Source organism: Heptranchias perlo, chromosome 2 (assembly GCF_035084215.1).
Source record: "Heptranchias perlo isolate sHepPer1 chromosome 2, sHepPer1.hap1, whole genome shotgun sequence".
In the NCBI taxonomy this organism is placed as follows: Eukaryota; Metazoa; Chordata; class Chondrichthyes; order Hexanchiformes; family Hexanchidae; genus Heptranchias; species Heptranchias perlo.
The window spans coordinates 38,904,098-38,923,416 of NC_090326.1; the positions used below are offsets into that span (position 1 = coordinate 38,904,098).

The 19,319-nt window shown below is 42.3% G+C and overlaps 2 protein-coding genes across 2 annotated transcripts in view; one reads left to right on the plus strand and one right to left on the minus strand.

The window, feature by feature from the left end:
• pak1ip1 (PAK1 interacting protein 1) overlaps positions 1-259 on the minus strand; it is a 42,698-nt gene extending 42,439 nt beyond the window's left edge. The window contains exon 1 of the mRNA XM_068001751.1: positions 3-259. Within this exon, the coding sequence (XP_067857852.1) occupies positions 3-149 (147 nt within the window). The 5' untranslated portion in view covers positions 150-259. The remainder of the gene's footprint in view (positions 1-2) is intronic.
• LOC137337644 (tRNA selenocysteine 1-associated protein 1-like) lies at positions 218-18,848 on the plus strand. The gene is made up of 9 exons (XM_068001754.1): positions 218-546; positions 5,603-5,700; positions 8,137-8,236; positions 8,336-8,388; positions 10,456-10,587; positions 11,019-11,138; positions 16,355-16,550; positions 16,704-16,755; positions 18,430-18,848. Exons 1-9 carry the CDS (start codon positions 472-474, stop codon positions 18,564-18,566), a joined length of 963 nt encoding a protein of 320 aa, XP_067857855.1. The 5' UTR covers positions 218-471; the 3' UTR covers positions 18,567-18,848.
• Positions 18,849-19,319: the final 471 nt, after the last annotated feature.

Consider the following 19,319-nt stretch of genomic DNA (forward strand, 5'->3'; position numbering starts at 1 on the left):
ACCTCTCCCGGCCTCTTTATCCGATAACCGAAGAGAATCTGCTCGTAGCAGCCGCTGATCAGCAGCGCTTCCCGTCCGCCGGCGGCGGTCTCGGCCTCGGGCTCGTCCTTCTCCTGGGGCTCGGCCTCGGCCTCGGCCTCGGGCTCCATCTCACGCTCCCTCTGGCACAGGGTAAAAGGGGTCCTACAGCATTCCGCCGGCGCGGGTAAATGACGTCAGGGGCTGCCCTGTCCCAGTCCCGGTCCCGGTCCCGCCGCCCCTTCACTGCGCTGTTCATGGGGGTTGGACAGCGGCTTCCCGCCCGCTGCTGACGGCGGGTACCCGTGGTCCGGCCGGCCTGTGAGCGAGCAAAAAAAAAAACCAGGAGGGAACGGGGTTGGTGGTGGGGAGGGGGGACTCAGGCGGCGGTGGCGGCGGACGGACCTCCTCCTCCATCTCCTCGGATAGGGAGCGGACGGATCGTCCGATCGGATGTGCGGCCGCATTCAGGACAGACAGACGGGCGGCGGCGGCGGCGGCATCATGGCCACCCTGTGGATGGGCGACGTGAGTGCCGTTTCTCCCCTCAAATGCCAGCTGCGGGCGGGTTGGAAATGGAGCGAGAGTGCGGTCCGGGCCCGGGGATCTGTCCCGGGTACAGCGGGTCGAGCAGGAGCGGTGCTGGGGACAAGGCCCCGAGCTTTTGGCCCAAGTCCCCGCCTGCCTCTGTCACAAGGCTGTGGGTTCAAATTCCACTCCAGAGACACCCGTGAGTGTTGGAGGTGTCATCTTTCGGGTGAGGTCTTAAACCCGATCTGCTTCGGGGGAGAAGTAAAAGATCCCATAATATTTCCAGCATTTTCTGTTTTTATCTCAGATTTCCAGCATCCGCAGTATTTTGCTTTTGATTTAAAAGATCCCATAGCACTTTTCAAAGAAGAGCAGGACATTCGTCCAGTGTCCTGATCAGCATTCCTCTCCCCTCAACAAACAGCATCCCAAAACATTAACAGGTTACTCATTCTTGTTCAAAATGTACATGCCACTCTTAAATTGCTGAGATTTTCAAAACATTGTTTTCCTCATTTATTTTCTTGGATGCCTCTTCTGTTATGAATAGAACAATAAAGCCCAGCTGCATTGTGAGCTCCTCTGAGTCTCTGAGTTTGTGCCCAAATTTGCAGCTCTCATCAAATGATAATCTACTGTGCTGTTCATCTTTCTTCTACAACCTATCTAGCATAAATATCATCTTCTAAATTGTTTATTCCATCTTAAGTGTCCAATTGGAGCCAATAAAGTGCAGTTATTCCAAATAAATTAGTGTCATTTATTTATGAGCCTGACATCTGTAGTGGGTAAGTTGTTAGAGGGTATTCTGAGGGACAGGATCTACAGGCATTTGGAGAGGCAGGGACTGATTAGGAACAGTCAGCATGGTTTTGTGAGAGGAAAATCATGTCTCACGAATTTGATTGAGTTTTTTGAAGGGGTAACCAAGAAGATAGATGAGGGCTGTGCAGTAGACGTGGCCTACATGGACTTCAGCAAAGCCTTTGACAAGGTACCGCATGGTAGGTTATTACATAAGGTTAAATCTCATGGGATCCAAGGTGAGGTAGCCAATTGGATACAAAATTGGCTTGACGACAGAAGACAGAGGGTGGTTGTAGAGGGTTGTTTTTCAAACTGGATGCCTGTGTCCAGCGGTGTGCCTCAGGGATCGGTGCTGGGTCCGCTGTTATTTGTTATTTATATTAATGATTTGGATGAGAATTTAGGAGGCATGGTTAGTAAGTTTGCAGATGACACCAAGATTGGTGGCATTGTGGACAGTGAAGAAGGTTATCTAGGATTGCAACGGGATCTTGATCAATTGGGCCAGTGGGCCGATGAATGGCAGATGGAGTTTAATTTAGATAAATGTGAGGTGATGCATTTTGGTAGATCGAATTGGGCCAGGACCTACTCCGTTAGTGGTAGGGCGTTGGGGAGAGTTATAGAACAAAGAGATCTAGGAGTACAGATTCATAGCTCCTTGAAAGTGGAGTCACAGGTGGATAGGGTGGTGAAGAAGGCATTCGGCATGCTTGGTTTCATTGGTCAGAACATTGAATGCAGGAGTTGGGATGTCTTGTTGAAGTTGTACAGGGCATTGGTGAGGCCACACTTGGAGTACTGTGTACAGTTCTGGTCACCCTATTATAGAAAGGATATTATTAAACTAGAAAGAGTGCAGAAAAGATTTACTAGGATGCTACCGGGACTTGATGGTTTGACTTACAGGGAGAGGTTAGACAGACTGGGACTTTTTTCCCTGGAGAGTAGGAGGTTAAGGGGTGATCTTATAGAAGTCTATAAAATAATGAGGGGCATAGATAAGGTCGATAGTCAAAATCTTTTCCCAAAGGTAGGGGAGTCTATAACGAGGGGGCATAGATTTAAGGTGAGAGGGGAGAGATACAAAAGGGTCCAGAGGGGCAATTTTTTCACTCAAAGGGTGGTGAGTGTCTGGAACGAGCTGCCAGAGGCAGTAGTAGAGGCGGGTACAATTTAGTCTTTTAAAAAGCATTTGGACAGTTACATGGGTAAGATGGGTATAGAGGGATATGGGCCAAGTGCAGGCAATTGGGACTAGCTTAGTGGTATAAACTGGGCGACATGGACATGTTGGGCCGAAGGGCCTGTTTCCATGTTGTAACTTCTATGATTCTATGATTCGCTGTCTGTGTGGACTGTGCTTTACTCTATTTACCGACATAGTGACTTCACTTCAAAAATAAATCATTGACTGCGAAGAACTTTGGGATGAATTGAGGACAGGATAAAATGTCAGCCTTGGTTCAGTCCCGCTTTGAGTTAAAAGGTTGTGGGTTCAAACCCCACGCCAGATTCTTTAGCATATAATGGCCCAGAATTTGCTGTCAAAATGATGATGAGGCAAACGGCGCTCACCGTTATTTATACAAGAATCGCACAGCAACTTCAGGCGAGGGCAGATGCGCGGTTAAACGTGCAAAATCTACAAGTTGCTGTCCGAGATGTGTCGCTCCATCGTTAGTCTCGTGAAAATGGCATCTTGCTACCTGACTCACCATTCAAATGTATTGAACGACGTGAAGTTCCTGTACTGACGTCGTAGATACAGACTAAACACGTCACAAAAAGTTAGGGCTTGCTCATTTCAATCTAAGTACAGTACCCTTTTTAACAATGTGATAAGTGTTAATTACTGCCGTCAACCTCACTGGCACTGAAAATTAATTATTATAAGTGTCGTATCATTCCTTCAGGTTTTAATTGTTGGAGATTTTTCAAAAAAAATTAAATGTTTTTTTAACTTTTCCTTTCTGTCTCTTTTTTTTCTTTCTCTCTTAATCCAATCTTTCTTTCACTCTCTGTACCTGATTTGACATTGAATTCACCCACTCCAACTTACACATCTTTCTCCGTCCTTGTGCTGTTAATTTCACAATCCTTCAATCTCATTGGTTAAGGAGATACACAGTTACTTGCCCTGTTCACACAGATCCTAGATGCCCTGTAGAGGGCGCCGCACCATTTCCATCTCGAAGTTCCAGCAATTTGCAGTGCAAAATATCATGGAGATTAAACAGGCAAGAGCAAGTCCAGCTAACGGCAGGCACCATTCCTTGATCGGTTACAGCAAAATCTGGACCAATGTAGGTTGAGGTTGCAGTGCTGTACTGAGAGGGTGCTGCACTGTCGGAGGTGCCGTTTTTTGTTTGAGATTTTAATCCAAGGTTGCATGTGCCCTCTCAGGTGGACTTAAAAGATCCTATGACACTATTTGAAGGAGAACAGGAAGTTCTCTCAGCATCCTGACCAACCTTTGTCCTTCAACCAATACCACCAAAACAAATTCTGTGGTCATTTATCTCATTGCTGTTTGTGGGACCTTGCTATACGTTACCCTCCATTGCAACTTCAAAATACTTCATTGGCTGTGAGGTGCTATAGGAGGTCCTGAATTCATACAAGGCACTAAATGCAAGTTCTTTTCTATTAATCTTAGTTTTCACAGTCCTTACGAATGTAACGTTATGCTCACCAACACTGTTATCCTCTCCCTGTCCTCTGGTACAGTCCCCATTTCTTTCAAAACTGCCTTTTTCTAAGACAACCCTCTACCCTCTTATCTCTAACCTGCCCTTTCTCCCAGAGATCCTTGAATGGACATTGCCTTTCAGCTTATCACCCATTTGAGTATTTCCTTTTTGAGTCCCTCCAGTTTGTCCCCGTAGCATCATAAACAAGATCCTGTCTTTGACCGCAGTTTGTTGTCCATCCTCCTCCAGTCCTCCAAAGTATATCTTCATATTCCGTTCTAACTCCATTCCTATCTTTTTCAATGCATCGTGAATGGTTTCTCCTCCAATATCCAGACAGTCACCTGTGGATTGCCCCAAGGTTCTAACCTTGTTCCTCTCCTGTTTACATACTGCCATTAAGTAATAGCATCTGCAAGCTTTGAAACAGATGGCAATTACTCCTAACTCTAGCTTTTTCTCATCAGCAAGGCTGCTGCTGTGCTTTATGTGTGTCTGTGCAACATCATGTCGAGATTTCCTTCAGTTCAACATTGAGAAAATCAATGCCTTCCTCTTTCATTCCCACCTGCATGCCTCTGGCCCCAGCCCCAGTTGCCCACTCAGGTTGAATCAGGTAGCAGGCAACCTTAATAGTCCACTGAACCCTGCACTATCTTCCTGATCCAAGATCCAGTCAGTCGCCCAGACTGCCTTTTTCCAAGTCTCGAATATTGCGCATCTGCACCCCTACCTCTTTCCCACTACTGCCAAAACCCTAGTTCCTGCCTGTATCACCTTTATAATTGATGGCTGAAATGCTCTCCTAACTAAACTTCATCAGCTCCAGTGAATTCAGAGGTCAATCGCTCAATCATCTCTCACACAAAGCCCACATTCCCATCACCACTCCATTGGCTCTCTAGTTAGCAGTGGATTGACTTTAAGGCTCCTTATCTTCATGTTCAGTTCACTCCACTCAAATGCTTTGGCAACATCTAATCTGACAAACCTGTCCAGCTGTATGTCGTAGATGCATTTTCCACTCAAACATACCCCGACATTCATTCAGACGTATGTCCCTGCTGTTTGTAACTCCCCCTAAACAACTTGTCTGTCTACCTTTCCCTTCCCACAAAAGCCTCTTCAAAAGCTTTCTCTTTGTACGTTGGACCCCTCCCCCCTTCTTGCCTCTTGCTCAACATCTGTGCTGCTTCTTGTAAAATGGTCTAAGACTTTCCCCTGTATGTGGGATTCTATAAAAATGCAAGTTGTTGCTGTACCTGTCCATATATCATGTCACTGATTTAGCCTTTTACCACAATTATGAGTTTCCTCTGGTATATGGACGTTTTAGGTAATCATGCATTAAAATTTGTCCAAATGTCGTTTCGAAATAATACCTGGGGTTCCCCATAATCATTCAGTGGTTAAATATACCGCACGTATTAATTTCTGGAACTCTCGAGAGTATTTTTCTTAAATAATACTTCAAACGACTGTTGTTGATACATACCTCAAACTCTTGTGGACATTAAGAAATTAATTGCTCACTTTTCTGTCCTCCTGTCTAGCTGGAACAATACATGGATGAGACTTTTATCAAGCAAGCCTTTTCTGCTATGGGTGAGCCAACTGTTAATGTGAAAATCATTAGCAACAGAATGACTGGGTAAGAAAAAGTTATAAAATGTAATTTCTGCTGTTGTGGAGCAAAGAGTCTAAAATGCTGCAGTATCACTGTCTTGATGCCTTCTCCCTCCCTTCTTAAAACACAGAATAACTAACCAGTGATTTGTTTGCAGGCATATCACAGAATGCAGCCTGGAGAGTCCTGAAGAGGCAAATTTCTTTTGAGAAATGTTTGAATATGCAGTGCATTTGCAGCTGTTCAGTTTGTCAGATGCTTCAGATGTCTGATGGATAAAAGTCTCAAAATACTCACAGTGAAGCCCCAACTGCCGATTCTTATTTTCATTCTCCCAGAGATCCTTGACAGTTCACAGAAATCTCAAGGCTGACTTTCCTGACGCTTGCATGACCACACCCCCTCCCCCAGGAATTACCATTTCCCTGGGCACAAAGGTCAGGAAAGGAGTGGAGACCTGTTTTACCAGATCTCCATCCCTTTTATATTGTCCCAGGATTTCAACAACAACTTGCATTTATACAGTGCCTTTAACGGAGCAAAACACCGAGCCACTTAAGGAGATATTAGGACAAAGCTTGGTCAAAGTGGTAGGTTTTAAGGAGCGGCTTAAAGTGGGAGAGAAAGGTAAAGAGGTAGAGAGGTTTAGGGAGGGAATTCCAGAGCTTAGCGCCTAGTCAGCTAAAGGCACGGCCGCCAATGGTGGAGCGATTAAAATCGGGGTTGTGCAAGAGGTCAGAATTGGAGGAGCGCACAGATCTCGGAGGGTTATAGGGCTGGAGGAGGTTACAGAGGTAGGGAGGGGCGAGGCCATGGAGGGATTTGAAAACCAGGATGAGAATTTTAAAATCGAGGCATTCCCGGATCGGGAGCCAATGTTGGTCAGTGCAGGGGTAATGGATGAACAGGACTTGGTGCGAGTTAGGATATGGGCAGCAGAGTTTCAAGGGGGTGGAGCAGCAGGATCACCCCAGTTATGTTAATGCAGCGGGAAGGAGCATTTCCAACCTCCCACTTCATTTACCTGAAGCAATATTTGCAGAGTGCTCCATGGTGCTATGGCTTGCCTCCAGATAGCTGACAACTGGTTGGCGGGGTCTGGACCTAGGCTGAAGGATAAGTAAAATCTTTACATTTTAAACTCCTCCCATCGTGATTAGAGGGAACTGGGGTGTTCTGGCAGCTGACCTCCAGCAGCAGCCTGAAGTCACCAGTTTGAGAGGCCTGCAGCTGTGCTTAAATTTCCTACTCCTGCCAGCGCTAGGCCCTGCCAGGAGTTGGCCTATGGCCATGGACAGAAATACCACCATTCCTGGCCCTGGACTGGAACTCCGCACAGTGCCAGGGCATAATTCCCATGAAAATCTACCCTTTCATTTCTAATAACTGACATATTGGCCACTACTACGCTTAGTAAATCCCTAGTAGGTTACTTTTTTGTCAATTTTCCTGAATGTTCTGACTGTCTCCACCACTGAAGGCTTTGCTAAAACATAAATGACACCCCAGATTTCAGCAACCTGGTGGCAGAGACGTGCTGTGTCAGCATGGCAGCACACGCAGCTTCCCCATCTGAGCTGCACATTGAGTGGTCCCGAGTTGCTTCTCAAGGAGGAGGCAAAATTACAGGCTGACCTATCTTGCATCTCTCCTGTGCATTTCCTCACAGCTGGTTGATGCGTGGCAGTGGTGGGCGCAAGTGCCTGTCCTTTTGGTTAGGGAATGTTGCACAGATGAAGCAAAAGGAGACGATAATAACTATAAATTCAAAAAGGAAGAGTATGAATAAATCAAAGGATCGGAATTCCTCACTGCAGCTGAGTTCCTACCAACAATGAAGTTCCTCAGTGCATTCACTATGCAACAGAAGATCGTAGCTTTATGGAGTCCTTGAAAGGAAACCAGAATAGCACAAGTTTGGAGTTTATCCAATGCTGAGCCGTACAGACCAGGAATGCCCCAAGGATGACCCCCACTTGTGTTGAATTGGCTGATATGAGCCGGAGCAGCAGAAAGGGTGCTGCAAATTTTATCAGCGCCCCTGGGTGTGGAATATGGGCTGGCTTTCTCATTTCGGGTCACTACCCAGTAACCCCTGCTGGAAAGTGGATGTCAAGTGCAGCCATGATCAGTTTGGCTGTGTTGCCATCTACCGTTAAGTAGTCGGTCAACACTCGCATATGAGGAATGGCTATTTGGCCAAGTTAGTGGAGAGCGTCTGGCACCTGTGAAATGATACCGTAACAAAATATTATTGGCAGGTTCAGTATGGAAAGACTTTGCTAAATTCTGTTGACAGAACTACAACGAACCCTAAGTTGAAATTTGCTGCACAGCTCATTTAACATTCAGTGGCTTTACCTTGCAGCCTTTGTAAGTATTGCAGTGAATGAGATGTTGTGATGTATTGCTCTCTGTAGGTGATTGTACTCTGTACATTCATATCTGATTTGATTTCAGAACACTAGCAGGATATTGCTTTGTGGAGTTAGCCGACCAAACCAGTGCTGATCGTTGTCTCCACAAACTGAATGGGAAGCCTTTGCCAGGTTCAAATCCGGTAAACCTCTTTAATAGATATTTATCATTGTTGTACTGCTTGGTTTTAAAAAAAATTAATATCAACATAATCCTAATTTCCTTTGTTTTAAATGTACAGCCCAAGAAATTCAAGTTAAATTATGCAACCTATGGGAAAAAACCAGATGCAGGGTAAGTCATTTTTTTTGTCCATTTTAACTTTCCCTTTTTTCTCATTCCATTATATTTCATTTGCACAAAGTTTCATCAGGTGTATGGGCAGACTAGCTGGAGACAACACATTTCAATGAACAAAAAAAAAATTCTAAAAATGGAAGTCAAGAGAATTCTAATTCAAGTAATCATGAATCGACAACCCTTTAAAAATCTGTAATTGAGCTGTGCCTGTGATGCAGGCATCCAGTATAATGGGCAAAGTTATTTTTTTAAATAGCCTTTGTGATATTATCTATTCAATAAAATGTACTACCAAATGTACAAACTAGCACTACACACTCTACAAACTACAGACCAGGACCGCACGCTCTACAAACTACAGACCAGGACCGCACGCTCTACAAACTACAGACCAGGACCGCACGCTCTACAAACTACAGACCAGGACCGCACGCTCTACAAACTACAGACCAGGACCGCACGCTCTACAAACTACAGACCAGGACCGCACGCTCTACAAACTACAGACCAGTCCTATACATTTTGCAAACTGGCACCATACACTATATAAACTTTAAACTAGCACTACATGATATACACACTTTACACGCTATAAACTAGCACTGCACATGATACAAACTGTAGACTGGCACTACATATTATTTTTATGTAGGAGCTGGAACAGCCAGTCCTGTCTGGCTGTCATGTGACAATAGGTTGTTGAGCCTTCTAAGCATTGTAGTTCCACAGGAGTGGAATGAAAACTACACCTCCCATGATGCACCTCTCAGATTTTGATTGCAGCATTTAGAAATCCACAGCAAGCAGGCTCAGTTGAAATCTTCAAATCATGCTTCATTCTCTTGATAGAAGTGCAAAGTTATGTAGCGAAAACTTACTGCAGGCATTTCTAACACCAGGAACTAATTCTCTAAGTTAATATTTTTCAGAATTTTGGTAATTTTTATGTTTTGTTGGGTTCTAAATATCATTTCTAGGTCTATATAATGACCTGATTGAAATAGGAAAATTATTTGCTAGATTTGATTGGATAATTCTATGGGACTTGCTGGTTCATGAGCAGTAGCTTTGAAGAAAAAAATTGAGGGATTTGATTGCTTGATCTTCTGCCCTTTGCTCATTCCTCATTGGTACTTTGTGCTAGTTTTGATTTGTTCGTATTTAGTCAATTGAACTAGTAATTTAATAGATAAGTGGTTATTTGAGCCAGTCCAGATTTTTTGACCAACAGACATCTCATAAGGCCACAATTTGAGGTGTAACACATTGAAAGGTGTAATGCACATGTTAAAGACAAGGGAGCCTATTTTCCTCCATCCTTCCAAGCACAGCTGGGGGAATGTGCTGTGGAAATAGCTTAATCTGAACAGATCTGAACCCACCCGCATTTCTGGATTCAAGTCATTAACGTGCTCTGCATGTCCCCCTGACGCAAGGACACCCCTGGAAGTGGTCATGCCCCTCAAATCAAGGGAGGAAACATGACCACTACTGCAGGCCTGAGAGGCAGTAATGGCCGCTGGCTCCAGGTCTTTTTGGCTACTGTCCAAAAACATCAGCCACATGGCCCCCAGGCTACCTAATCGTTCATGCTGCCCCAGAAATGATAAAACTTTTCCATCTGGAGTTGGGAGAGGTTGGGCATATTCTGTAAGGCCCACTTGCACTGGAGCTACTACTGAAATGGCGCAGAAGACATGCTGATGTCACTCCTGAATCATTTACACTTAATTTAAATGCTCCTACCTGTTTGAGATGAGAACTCTTTTCCCAGGGCAGGGGAGACCCTTGACAATGCACATATGCCTTTAACCTTTGCTTTGCACCCCAGTAATAGTTGTACCCAAGGTGTAAAACAGAAGAAAGTTAACCTCAAGATCTTTATATACATATCAGTTTGAATCTGTGCAGAGAATTTTAGTGTATTGTAGTTTTTTTTTTATAGAAACACTTCCAAAGTGGATCATCTTTTTAAGATCCACTATTGGAATACAAAATTTATTGCATCTGTAGCCCTTGGCTCTGCCTGCTTTTTCACTGCGATAATGTCTTAATCAACAGCCAGGAATATTCCATATTTGTGGGAGATCTTTCTTCAGAAGTTGATGATTTTCATCTCTATGATTACTTTGTGAAAAAATATCCATCTTGTCGAGGTGGAAAAGTGGTGACAGACACATCTGGGAACTCAAGGTACTGTAACTGCTCTGTGATATCAATGCTTAAAACTCTTGTACACTTCTACAGAGACCTTAGCAGGCAAGACTTCTCAGCAAACTGCAATTATTAGTGTAATTTATATATCTTAGTAACATTAAGGACTGTGAAAGCCAGTAATAACTTAATGATTATTAAATGGCCATTTTGTCGTGTGCTATGAAACAGCCCTTTATTTATAAACCACAATGGCTAATGAAAATCGTGCCACACATTGAATAAGAACATTCTTTCTGTCCCAGCTAGGATTAACAAGGACACCAAATACTTGGACTGATGGTACCTCAGATGTAAAGTAATAACTCTAATATTACGTGGTTCAAACTATTTACAATCTGTTGATTCAAGCCAGTTCACACCATGAGATGGGCTGCAATGTAAACAGTGTTTTGTTTTTCTTTTGTCAGAGGTTTTGGGTTTGTCAGGTTTTCTGATGAAGCAGAACAGAAAAAGGCTTTGGAAGAATGTCAGAACAGCAAAGGATTAGGAGGAAAACCCATCCGAATTAGTATAGCAGTGCCAAAAAGGTAAGCTGTACCATCCCGGCATGGAAAGTGGAACAACAAACCTTATGGGTTTGAAGAAGGAACTAAACAGATTCTTGTCAGCAAATGGGATTCTGGTTATTAGAAATGCACCTGCATCATGGGTGGCCAGGACAGCCTTGAGACCTGGGCCTCAATTGATTGAAAGACTGCTTTTGGAGTTGGTTTCAGCCAATCAGAAACCTTTTGTTTTTCATGTGATCCTTAAAGTAGGCAGTGGGACACAAGAGGTAGAAGGAACATATAAGTAAAGATTGTCTTTGTCACTTTTTTTTAAAAGGAAAAGGTTACAGAAAAAGGAGTTGCTGTAGCAAAAATTTCACCCATCTCTGATCACAAGAGTAATACTGGATAACTGGGAAATCGCTTTGCAATTCTAATGTTTGAAAAGAGGGGTGAAACATGATTCCAGGAAATAAAGGTTGATAATCAGGGTTATATTTTACAAATGCCTGCTCCCAGAGGGCGAGTCTGTGCGCCAGGAGTGTGCACTTGTAAAATTGACCCATTAGAGTGGACGAAATATGGCCGAATTTTACAAAGGAATCAATTCTGGAGCAATTAAAGGAAAGTAAGGGAATAATTCTGAAACAATTTGGATTTATGGAGAGTTGGCGAAACTAAGACTTTATAATTAATTAAGGTGTAATTATATTGGTGGATGTGATTGTCAATGTGTTTAAAATTATACAAAATTTAAGTTTCAACATTTGATTAGATTCCTGAAAAAAAGCTTATGATCAAATTGAAAGATATGGAATCAAGGCAGAAATGATAAATGTAATTATTAATTAGATAAGTGGTAGGTGATTGGCTTTGGTAACAGTTTTAATAGGTAGCTATAACCAATACTAATGTATGCTAAATATAGTGGCCAAAGTATTTATTAATGGCTTTTATGGTCTCATTGTGAGTGTCAGCTTGATTCAGTTGGTAGCACACTCACCTCTAATTCAGAACGTTGTAGGTTGGCACTTCAGTGCAGTACTGAGGGAGTGCTGCATTGTTGGAAATGCTGTATTTAGGCTTTCTCCTGCAATGGCTTGCCTTTCTGCTCCTGCACCTTTACCTCTGGAGTCCCCCAATCATCGATCCTTGGCTCCCTCCTATTTCTCATCTACATGCTGCCCCTCGTCAGAATCATCCAAAAACACATCAGATTCGACATGTGCGCTGACGATACTCAGCTCTACCTCACCACTGCCTCTCTCGACCCTTCCACTGTATCTGATTTCTCACGCTGTTTGTCCGACTTCCGGAATTGGATGAGCAGAAATTTCCTCCAATTAAATATTGGGAAGACCGAAGCCATTGCCTTCGGCCCCTGCCACAAATTCCATTCCCTAGACCACCGACTCCATCCCTCTCCCTGGCCACTGTCTGAGCTGAGCTTCCGACCACATATCTGCTCCATCATCAAGACTGCCTACTTCCACCTCTGTAATATCACCCGTCTCCATTCCTGCCTCAGCCCATCTGCTGCTGAAACCCTTATCCATGCTTTTGTTACCTCAAGACTCAACTATTCTAATGCTATCCTGGCCGGCTTCCCATCTTCCGTCCTCTGTAAACTTCAGCTCTTCCAAATCTCTGCTGCCCATATCCTGTCTCGCGCCAAGTCCCATTCACCCATCACCTCTGTGCTCGCTGATCTACATTGGCTCCTGATCCAGCAATGCCTCAAATTTAAAATGTTTATCCTTGTGTTCAAATCCCTTCATGGCTTGGCCCCTCCCTATCTCTAACCTCCTCCTGCTCTACAACTCTCCGAGAACTCTGCGTCCCTCCAACTCTGGCCTCTTGTGCATCCCCGATTTCCTTCACCCCTCCATTGGCGGCTGTGCCTTCAGCCGTCTAGGCCCTAAACTCTGGAATTTCATCCCTAAACCTCTCCACATCTCTACCCCTTTAAGACGTTCCTTAAAACCTACCACTTTGACCAAGTCATATCTCGTTATGTGGCGAGTTGTCAAATTTCGTCTGATAATGGTCCTGTGAAGTGCCTTGGGACGTTTTACTACGTTAAAGGCGCTATATAAATGCACGTTGTTGTTGTTGTTGTTGTTGTGGTTGTAGTAGTAGGATGAAATGGTAAACTGAGGCCAAGACCTACTAAACCTGGAGACAGAGTGATTGTGCTCTTAGTATCAGTTGATCAAAGAGTATCAGCGTGGATTCTGAAGCGTGGTTCATGTTTGATTAATCTAATTGAATTTTCTCAGGAGGTTGCTAGCATGGTGGATAGGGGAGTGTCTATGGACTTCCTGAAGGCCTTAATAAGGTTCCTCACAGATTATGTGCAAAAATGAGAGCACATGGAATTGGCAGTAACCTTGTGATATGGGTTGGTAATTGGTTGGGAGGTAGAAATCGGAGAGTAGGGATAAAGGTTCGTTCTCTGATTGGTGGGATGTCACAAGCGGTGTTCCCCAGGGATCTATACTGAGGCGTCAGCTTTTTACCATGCATGTTAATGACTTGGATAAAAGAATAGAGTTGTTAATCCGAGTTTGCAGATGACACTAAGTTAGCAGGCACAATAAGTTGTGTGGATGGGAGGAGGAAATTTCAAAGGGATATAATGAGTGGGCAGATGGAGTTCAATATGGGGAAGTGTGAAGTCGTCCACTTTGGATCTGAGAAAGACAAAGCAGAATAATGGTGAGAGACTAGGAACTGTGGAGAAGCAAAGGGATTTAAATGTCCATGCACACAAATCACTAATAGCCAGTGCACAGGTACAAAAAGTAATCAAAAAGGCCAATGAGATGGGGATTGGAATTCAAAAGTGATGCTTCAGTTGTACAGAGCCTTGATCAGACCCCATTTGGAGTATTGCGTTCAGTTTTGGGCACCGAACCTCAGGAAACGTTTATTGGCTTTGTAAGGGGCATATTGTAGATTCACTAGAATTATATCAGGCTTTAAAGGCTTAAATTATGAGAACAGGTTGCATAACCTTGGCTTGTATTCTCTTGAGTTCAAGGTGTTTAAACGAACAAAGAGATTCGATAGAGTAGATACACAGAAGCTATTTCTTCTGCTGGGGCAATCCAGAACAAGAAGGAATAATCTTAAAATTCAAGCTAGGCCATTTAGGAGTGAAATCAGGAAGCACTTTTTCACACGCAGGCTCATGGAAATCTGGAATTCTTTCACCCAAAAGGTTGTGGATACTGGGTCAATTGAAATTTTCAAGACTGAGATCGCTAGATTTTTGTTAGGTAAAGGTTTCAAGGGATATGGAGCAAAGGTGGGTAAATGGAGTTGAGGTACAGATCAGCTATGATCCAATTAAATGGCAGAACAGGCTCGAGAGGCTGAATGGCCTATTCCTGTTCCTATGTTTTTATTCAGTGGGTGTTAAAGATCCTATAGCACAATTGGAACCAAAATAGATTAACTGGTAATTTATCTCATTATTTATTGTGGATTGCATGATCTCATATTAAAGAGTCACCTTGACTCAGTTGGTAGCACTTTTCTGAATCGGAAAGTTTTGGTTTAAGTCCCACTCCAGGACTTGAGTATATAATGTAGATTGACAGTCCAGTTTGGCAGAGCTGCTGAATTTCTGATGATGTTAAACCAAGGCCCTGCCTACCTGCTCAAATGGTCATGAAAGATCCCATGATCCCACTATTCAAGGAATTCTAATATCCTGGCCAACATTCTGCCCTCAGCCAGAACCACCCAAAACAAATTATCTGGTCATGCATTCATTTGCTGTTTGTGGGACTTAGCTGTATACAAGTTGATTGCTATGTTTGCCTAAATAACAGCAATGACTGTACTTTGAAAGTTAATTAAATTGGTTGTAAAATGCTTTGAGATGTCCTGAGGACCTAATCGGATCCTATAAAATGCAAACACTTAAATTTTTTTCAGCTTTTTGCTCTCAATGCCAATCTCAATTATTCTCAGGTCAGGTTTAGAATGCAGGACTCTTCCTGAACAAATATGCCTTGTAATACCAGTTCCAGAAAAGCACCCCAGTCAGACAGATATGACAATTCCATTCCTTCCACCAGCCATTCAGTGATGTCTCTGAATAAAACTAGCAGTTTAGCACCAATTTGTACTGAACGATGAGCAGTTTTGTGCGCTGTGCCCTTGCCCACTCTGAATTGGGTTGAGATTTTGCAAAGCCATTTAAGGATTTCGAGAACAAAGTAGAATAGCTTTATAACAAGAGGTAACTTACAATGAGAATAATTCTAATCGGGATAATATTTTTATAATTTAAAAGATCTGTTGAGATAGTAGCCAAATAACAGCCAGCATCAGCTTTAAGCTGCAGAGGTTGGGAAATGTCAGTCTGTTTGTGGATATTCAAAGAGCAAATCTCTATGTAAGTTGGCTTTACTGAACACAAGCTTGCTAGTTTACGAGTTAATGTGTTTGGTGGACTTTTTGTTGTTGGAAGAGAAAGAACCACAGCAGCTTAGCATTGTATTTGCCACAATGATGTGACATCCGAACAGTGTAACGATTATTTGACACAGGTAATGTCATTGTTTGCGTTTATGAAAAAAAAATTGTCATGGATTATTTGATGATGTACCTTTGATCATCTGTTAGTGATATCTAGCAATCTCCAACAACATTGGCCCTGGGTAAGCAGTTCTTTTAAACAACTCTGGTTATTTTGATAGTTTGTTTATGTAATTCCCAATTTAAATTAATAATTAATTTATATGCATTTCAAATAATTCACAGCTGCAGCTGATAAAAATGATTGTTAGTGAATTGTTCAGTAGTCATTAAAAGGTAAGTGATTGCAGCTGGTCAGATTTCCTGCTATTTAACTAGCTGTTTGGTCCATGCTTCATTGTACACTTTGAGACTCAAACATGGCATCTTACAGCAATCAGGCAGAGTTTGCAGGAGCCTCTCAAAATGTGTACTGGTACTGGCAGAGGTGAGCTACTATTAGACTAGTGAAAGTTAGTTTGGATCCCTCCGTGCCTGGTCTCTAACTAATGGTGAGGGCTTGTTGTTTCTTTTCCAGATTAGTGTCCCTAGCTTTGTCCTATTGAAGCACATAACTGAGATCCTAACCTAGTTTTTGGAAACCCTGTGGTCATGTGCTGAAAAATCAAATGATTGATTTAGAGGTGATTTGCTCCTTCTGTCTCTCCCTGGACTACAGTCAAGGGATGTGCCTGTTTAATTTAGGTACTGTTTTGTAATTTCAGTGCAAAAACAAAACCAGAATACCAACCAACTGCCACCTACAACTATACACAGTACTATCAGCAGTATCAGCAGTATTATTCTCAGTGGGGTTATGATCCCTATGCGGGCTACAGCTATGGGTACCCACAGTACGGCACCACCGAGACACCAGCAATATCCTCTTCACTAGTCTCAGAAATGGCTCAACTGTCTGAGGTAAAGTCTCTCTTGCTCTTGTGACTATTTTTTCTCTTTTTCCATTTCTAACAAGACTTGTATTCAATGAGAAAGCTTAGTCTTGACACTTAAAGATGTTGGTTGTTTGCTTCAATCTTCTGCTTGATTTTACTGGAAGTTTTTTTTTTTAAGTTTCAGCAGAATTCCACAATCACTGACGAAACGGAAGAGGAGCCTGTGGAAGGTAAGATCATATTTTCTATTTGTGTTGATTTAAATCACTGATTATATAGGGCCTATGCTCAAAGGATAGAAATCCTTGATAATCCTATTGATAGTGAATGTGACTTCTAAATATAGACTTGATCTTTTAAAATCACACAGGCTTAAAAAGCCAAGGGCCATTTTCAAGCTGGATCCTGGGATGTGAGAATTGAATGTGTATACACATCATGTGGATATTGTGGGGAAAATGGAACTGTGTTGTCTACTGCTTGTGCCAATGAGCTGACTGTCATATGACTGGTACAGACTGACCAATGCTAGTTAATTCAATAAGTCAATTCATTAGTGATCATCAAGAGCTGCTGGTGCCTATACAATGGGGGTGATTGGTGATCAAACTAAAGGATAAAGCTGAGAACAGTGCTTTGAATTTAGTGAGGTGGGCTTGTAGTAGTAGTAGTATTAGGCCTATTTTAATGAGGTGCATCTATTTAGAGCATGTCTGCACTGCACCAATATAATTTGGTGACTGTTTAAAAGTTGATATTGGGTATTATAAAGTTTGTTTCAATTTAATGTGGGACTTAAGTTATGCTTTTGGAATTGTACTTAAAATGGGCTGGCAGTATAGTCCGAGTTATGCTATTAACTTGGTTGAAATATTTGAGAGTGGATTGTTTCCATTAGTCACCTTTTTGGAACAGATATTGTGAATTAATTCAGTGACTTTTTTTCCTCCTAAACTGTGTTATTAGATGAAGTGGTGATTTTATTAAATTGGTTCATAGCTCGTAGTAAATAGTTCTGAGAGACTGTGGTGTGTTAAATTTGTTACCTGTTTGACTCTGGAGCTGGTAGGAACAGATTTACAAAAGATTCAGTTGTGCCTTTGCAATGAGCAGAGCCCTTGCCCTAAACTAGCCAGCAGCAGCTTGGTAGTTTCTGCTATTCTAGTTCTTAATTTTTCAGGTTGGGAATACTTTTATAATTAGAACAGTAATTGACTGAATCACTTTCAAATAGAGGCAGGACTGCTGAATAATCCCTAAAGCACTAACGTAGGCTTCATGTAGCAGATAACTATTGAGTATGGGGCTAACTGACCATTTCATAACCCTGTGTTGACCTACATTGCGCCATTATATATCACAGATGTGAACAACCGGTTAAAAGTAGCTTTAGTTGTATAATGTACTCAACGGACTGGAATTAGTGAGCAATAAAGTAAACAATAATTCTTTGGGTTCTAGAGGAATGCCCAAGTGCAGTCATATCCTTGCTTTAAATACTGAGCATTCTGGAAACCCTTGTCTGTAGCTTATGGTTGCAGTGCAATCCGTGTGATGCGTGTCTGCTGTGTAACTTTTGTAGCTATCGATAATTCTCACATCACAAGAACTGTATATAATGTCGTGTAATAGTAGAATGGTTGGGGTTACTGTCATGGCTTCTGTCTGTTTGGCACTAGCTTCACTGAATTTTTTGAAGAGAATGCTTGTTTGGCAGGCAGACTGCTTCACCGCCAGATGGGAGTTGATCTAATTTTGGAATCCTAATTTCATGTGATTTTTTTTTTTTAAGTTTATCTAAAAGTAGTGCTAAACAGGCATGTGGAATTTATATGGTATGGAGATTCATCAGGTTGTGCAAGGTAACTCATTTGAAATCGGTTTAATGACTTTTTTTCTTAAAGATCCAGATCCAAAGTTGGATATCGATGAAGTTAACAAACAATTCATGGAACAAAGTGAAGAACTGTATGACTCCTTAATGAATTGTCACTGGCAACCCCTGGATACAATCACATCAGAGATTCCCACTGCAGTATAAAAAGCAGCTTGAAGTATATTTTTGTAAATTACAATTTCTGAAAGTATCCTTTTAAAATAGGGCTATTTTGATTTCCTTGTATGTCTAGTTGTCTGACTTCTGAAATGTCAAGTTACAGACATCCCACTGTCTTAAACTAAGACTGTCTGATTTTCTTCTTGCAACTTATTTTAATACACTTTCTGTTGCAGATTAGTCTTGGTTTGGATTAGTCTTGGTTTGGATTTTATACCAGTTCTTTCATCTTGGTCTGGCCTGCTGAATAAACAGTCATCTTCTGTCTTCATGTGTTCCTTTTTTTTGTTCATGTAACAAAAGTATTTGTAGGTTGTTTTACTTGCTCTCCGAAAACAGCTGAGTCTCGATGGCTTGAGGATTGGCAAGCTGTGTGGATAGTGAATAAAGGCAACTGTGGTTTAAGAGACTTTTATCCAAAGCTGTATACTGTTATAAGACTGCACCAAGCTTCCTCATTTGTACTGAATCTACACTGTTTCCTTCCTACCATACTAATGAATCCTCTTACAAGGATGCTCCCAGTTCCACTCCTTTGCAGGTGCTTGTTCTTGGGTCAGGAAAGAGATCTGTCTGATCTCTGCTACATCATGCTGCTGATTTCAATGATGCTGTCCCCTTTTGAGATATTGAATTGTGTATCAGGATGATGTGATTTCACTCCTCAGCAGTTGTGATTGGGGAAACCTAGGGAATCAAGAAAAGTTACAGCATAGGAGGCTGAAGTATGGATGGTAA

Coding starts and splice junctions, on each gene's coding strand:
- LOC137337644 (XM_068001754.1), top strand. CDS start 472: ATGTGCGGCCGCATTCAGGACAGACAGACGGGCGGCGGCGGCGGCGGC. Junction 547..5,602: donor CCACCCTGTGGATGGGCGAC/GTGAGTGCCGTT, acceptor CCTCCTGTCTAG/CTGGAACAATACATGGATGA. Junction 16,551..16,703: donor AAATGGCTCAACTGTCTGAG/GTAAAGTCTCTC, acceptor TTTTTTTTTAAG/TTTCAGCAGAATTCCACAAT.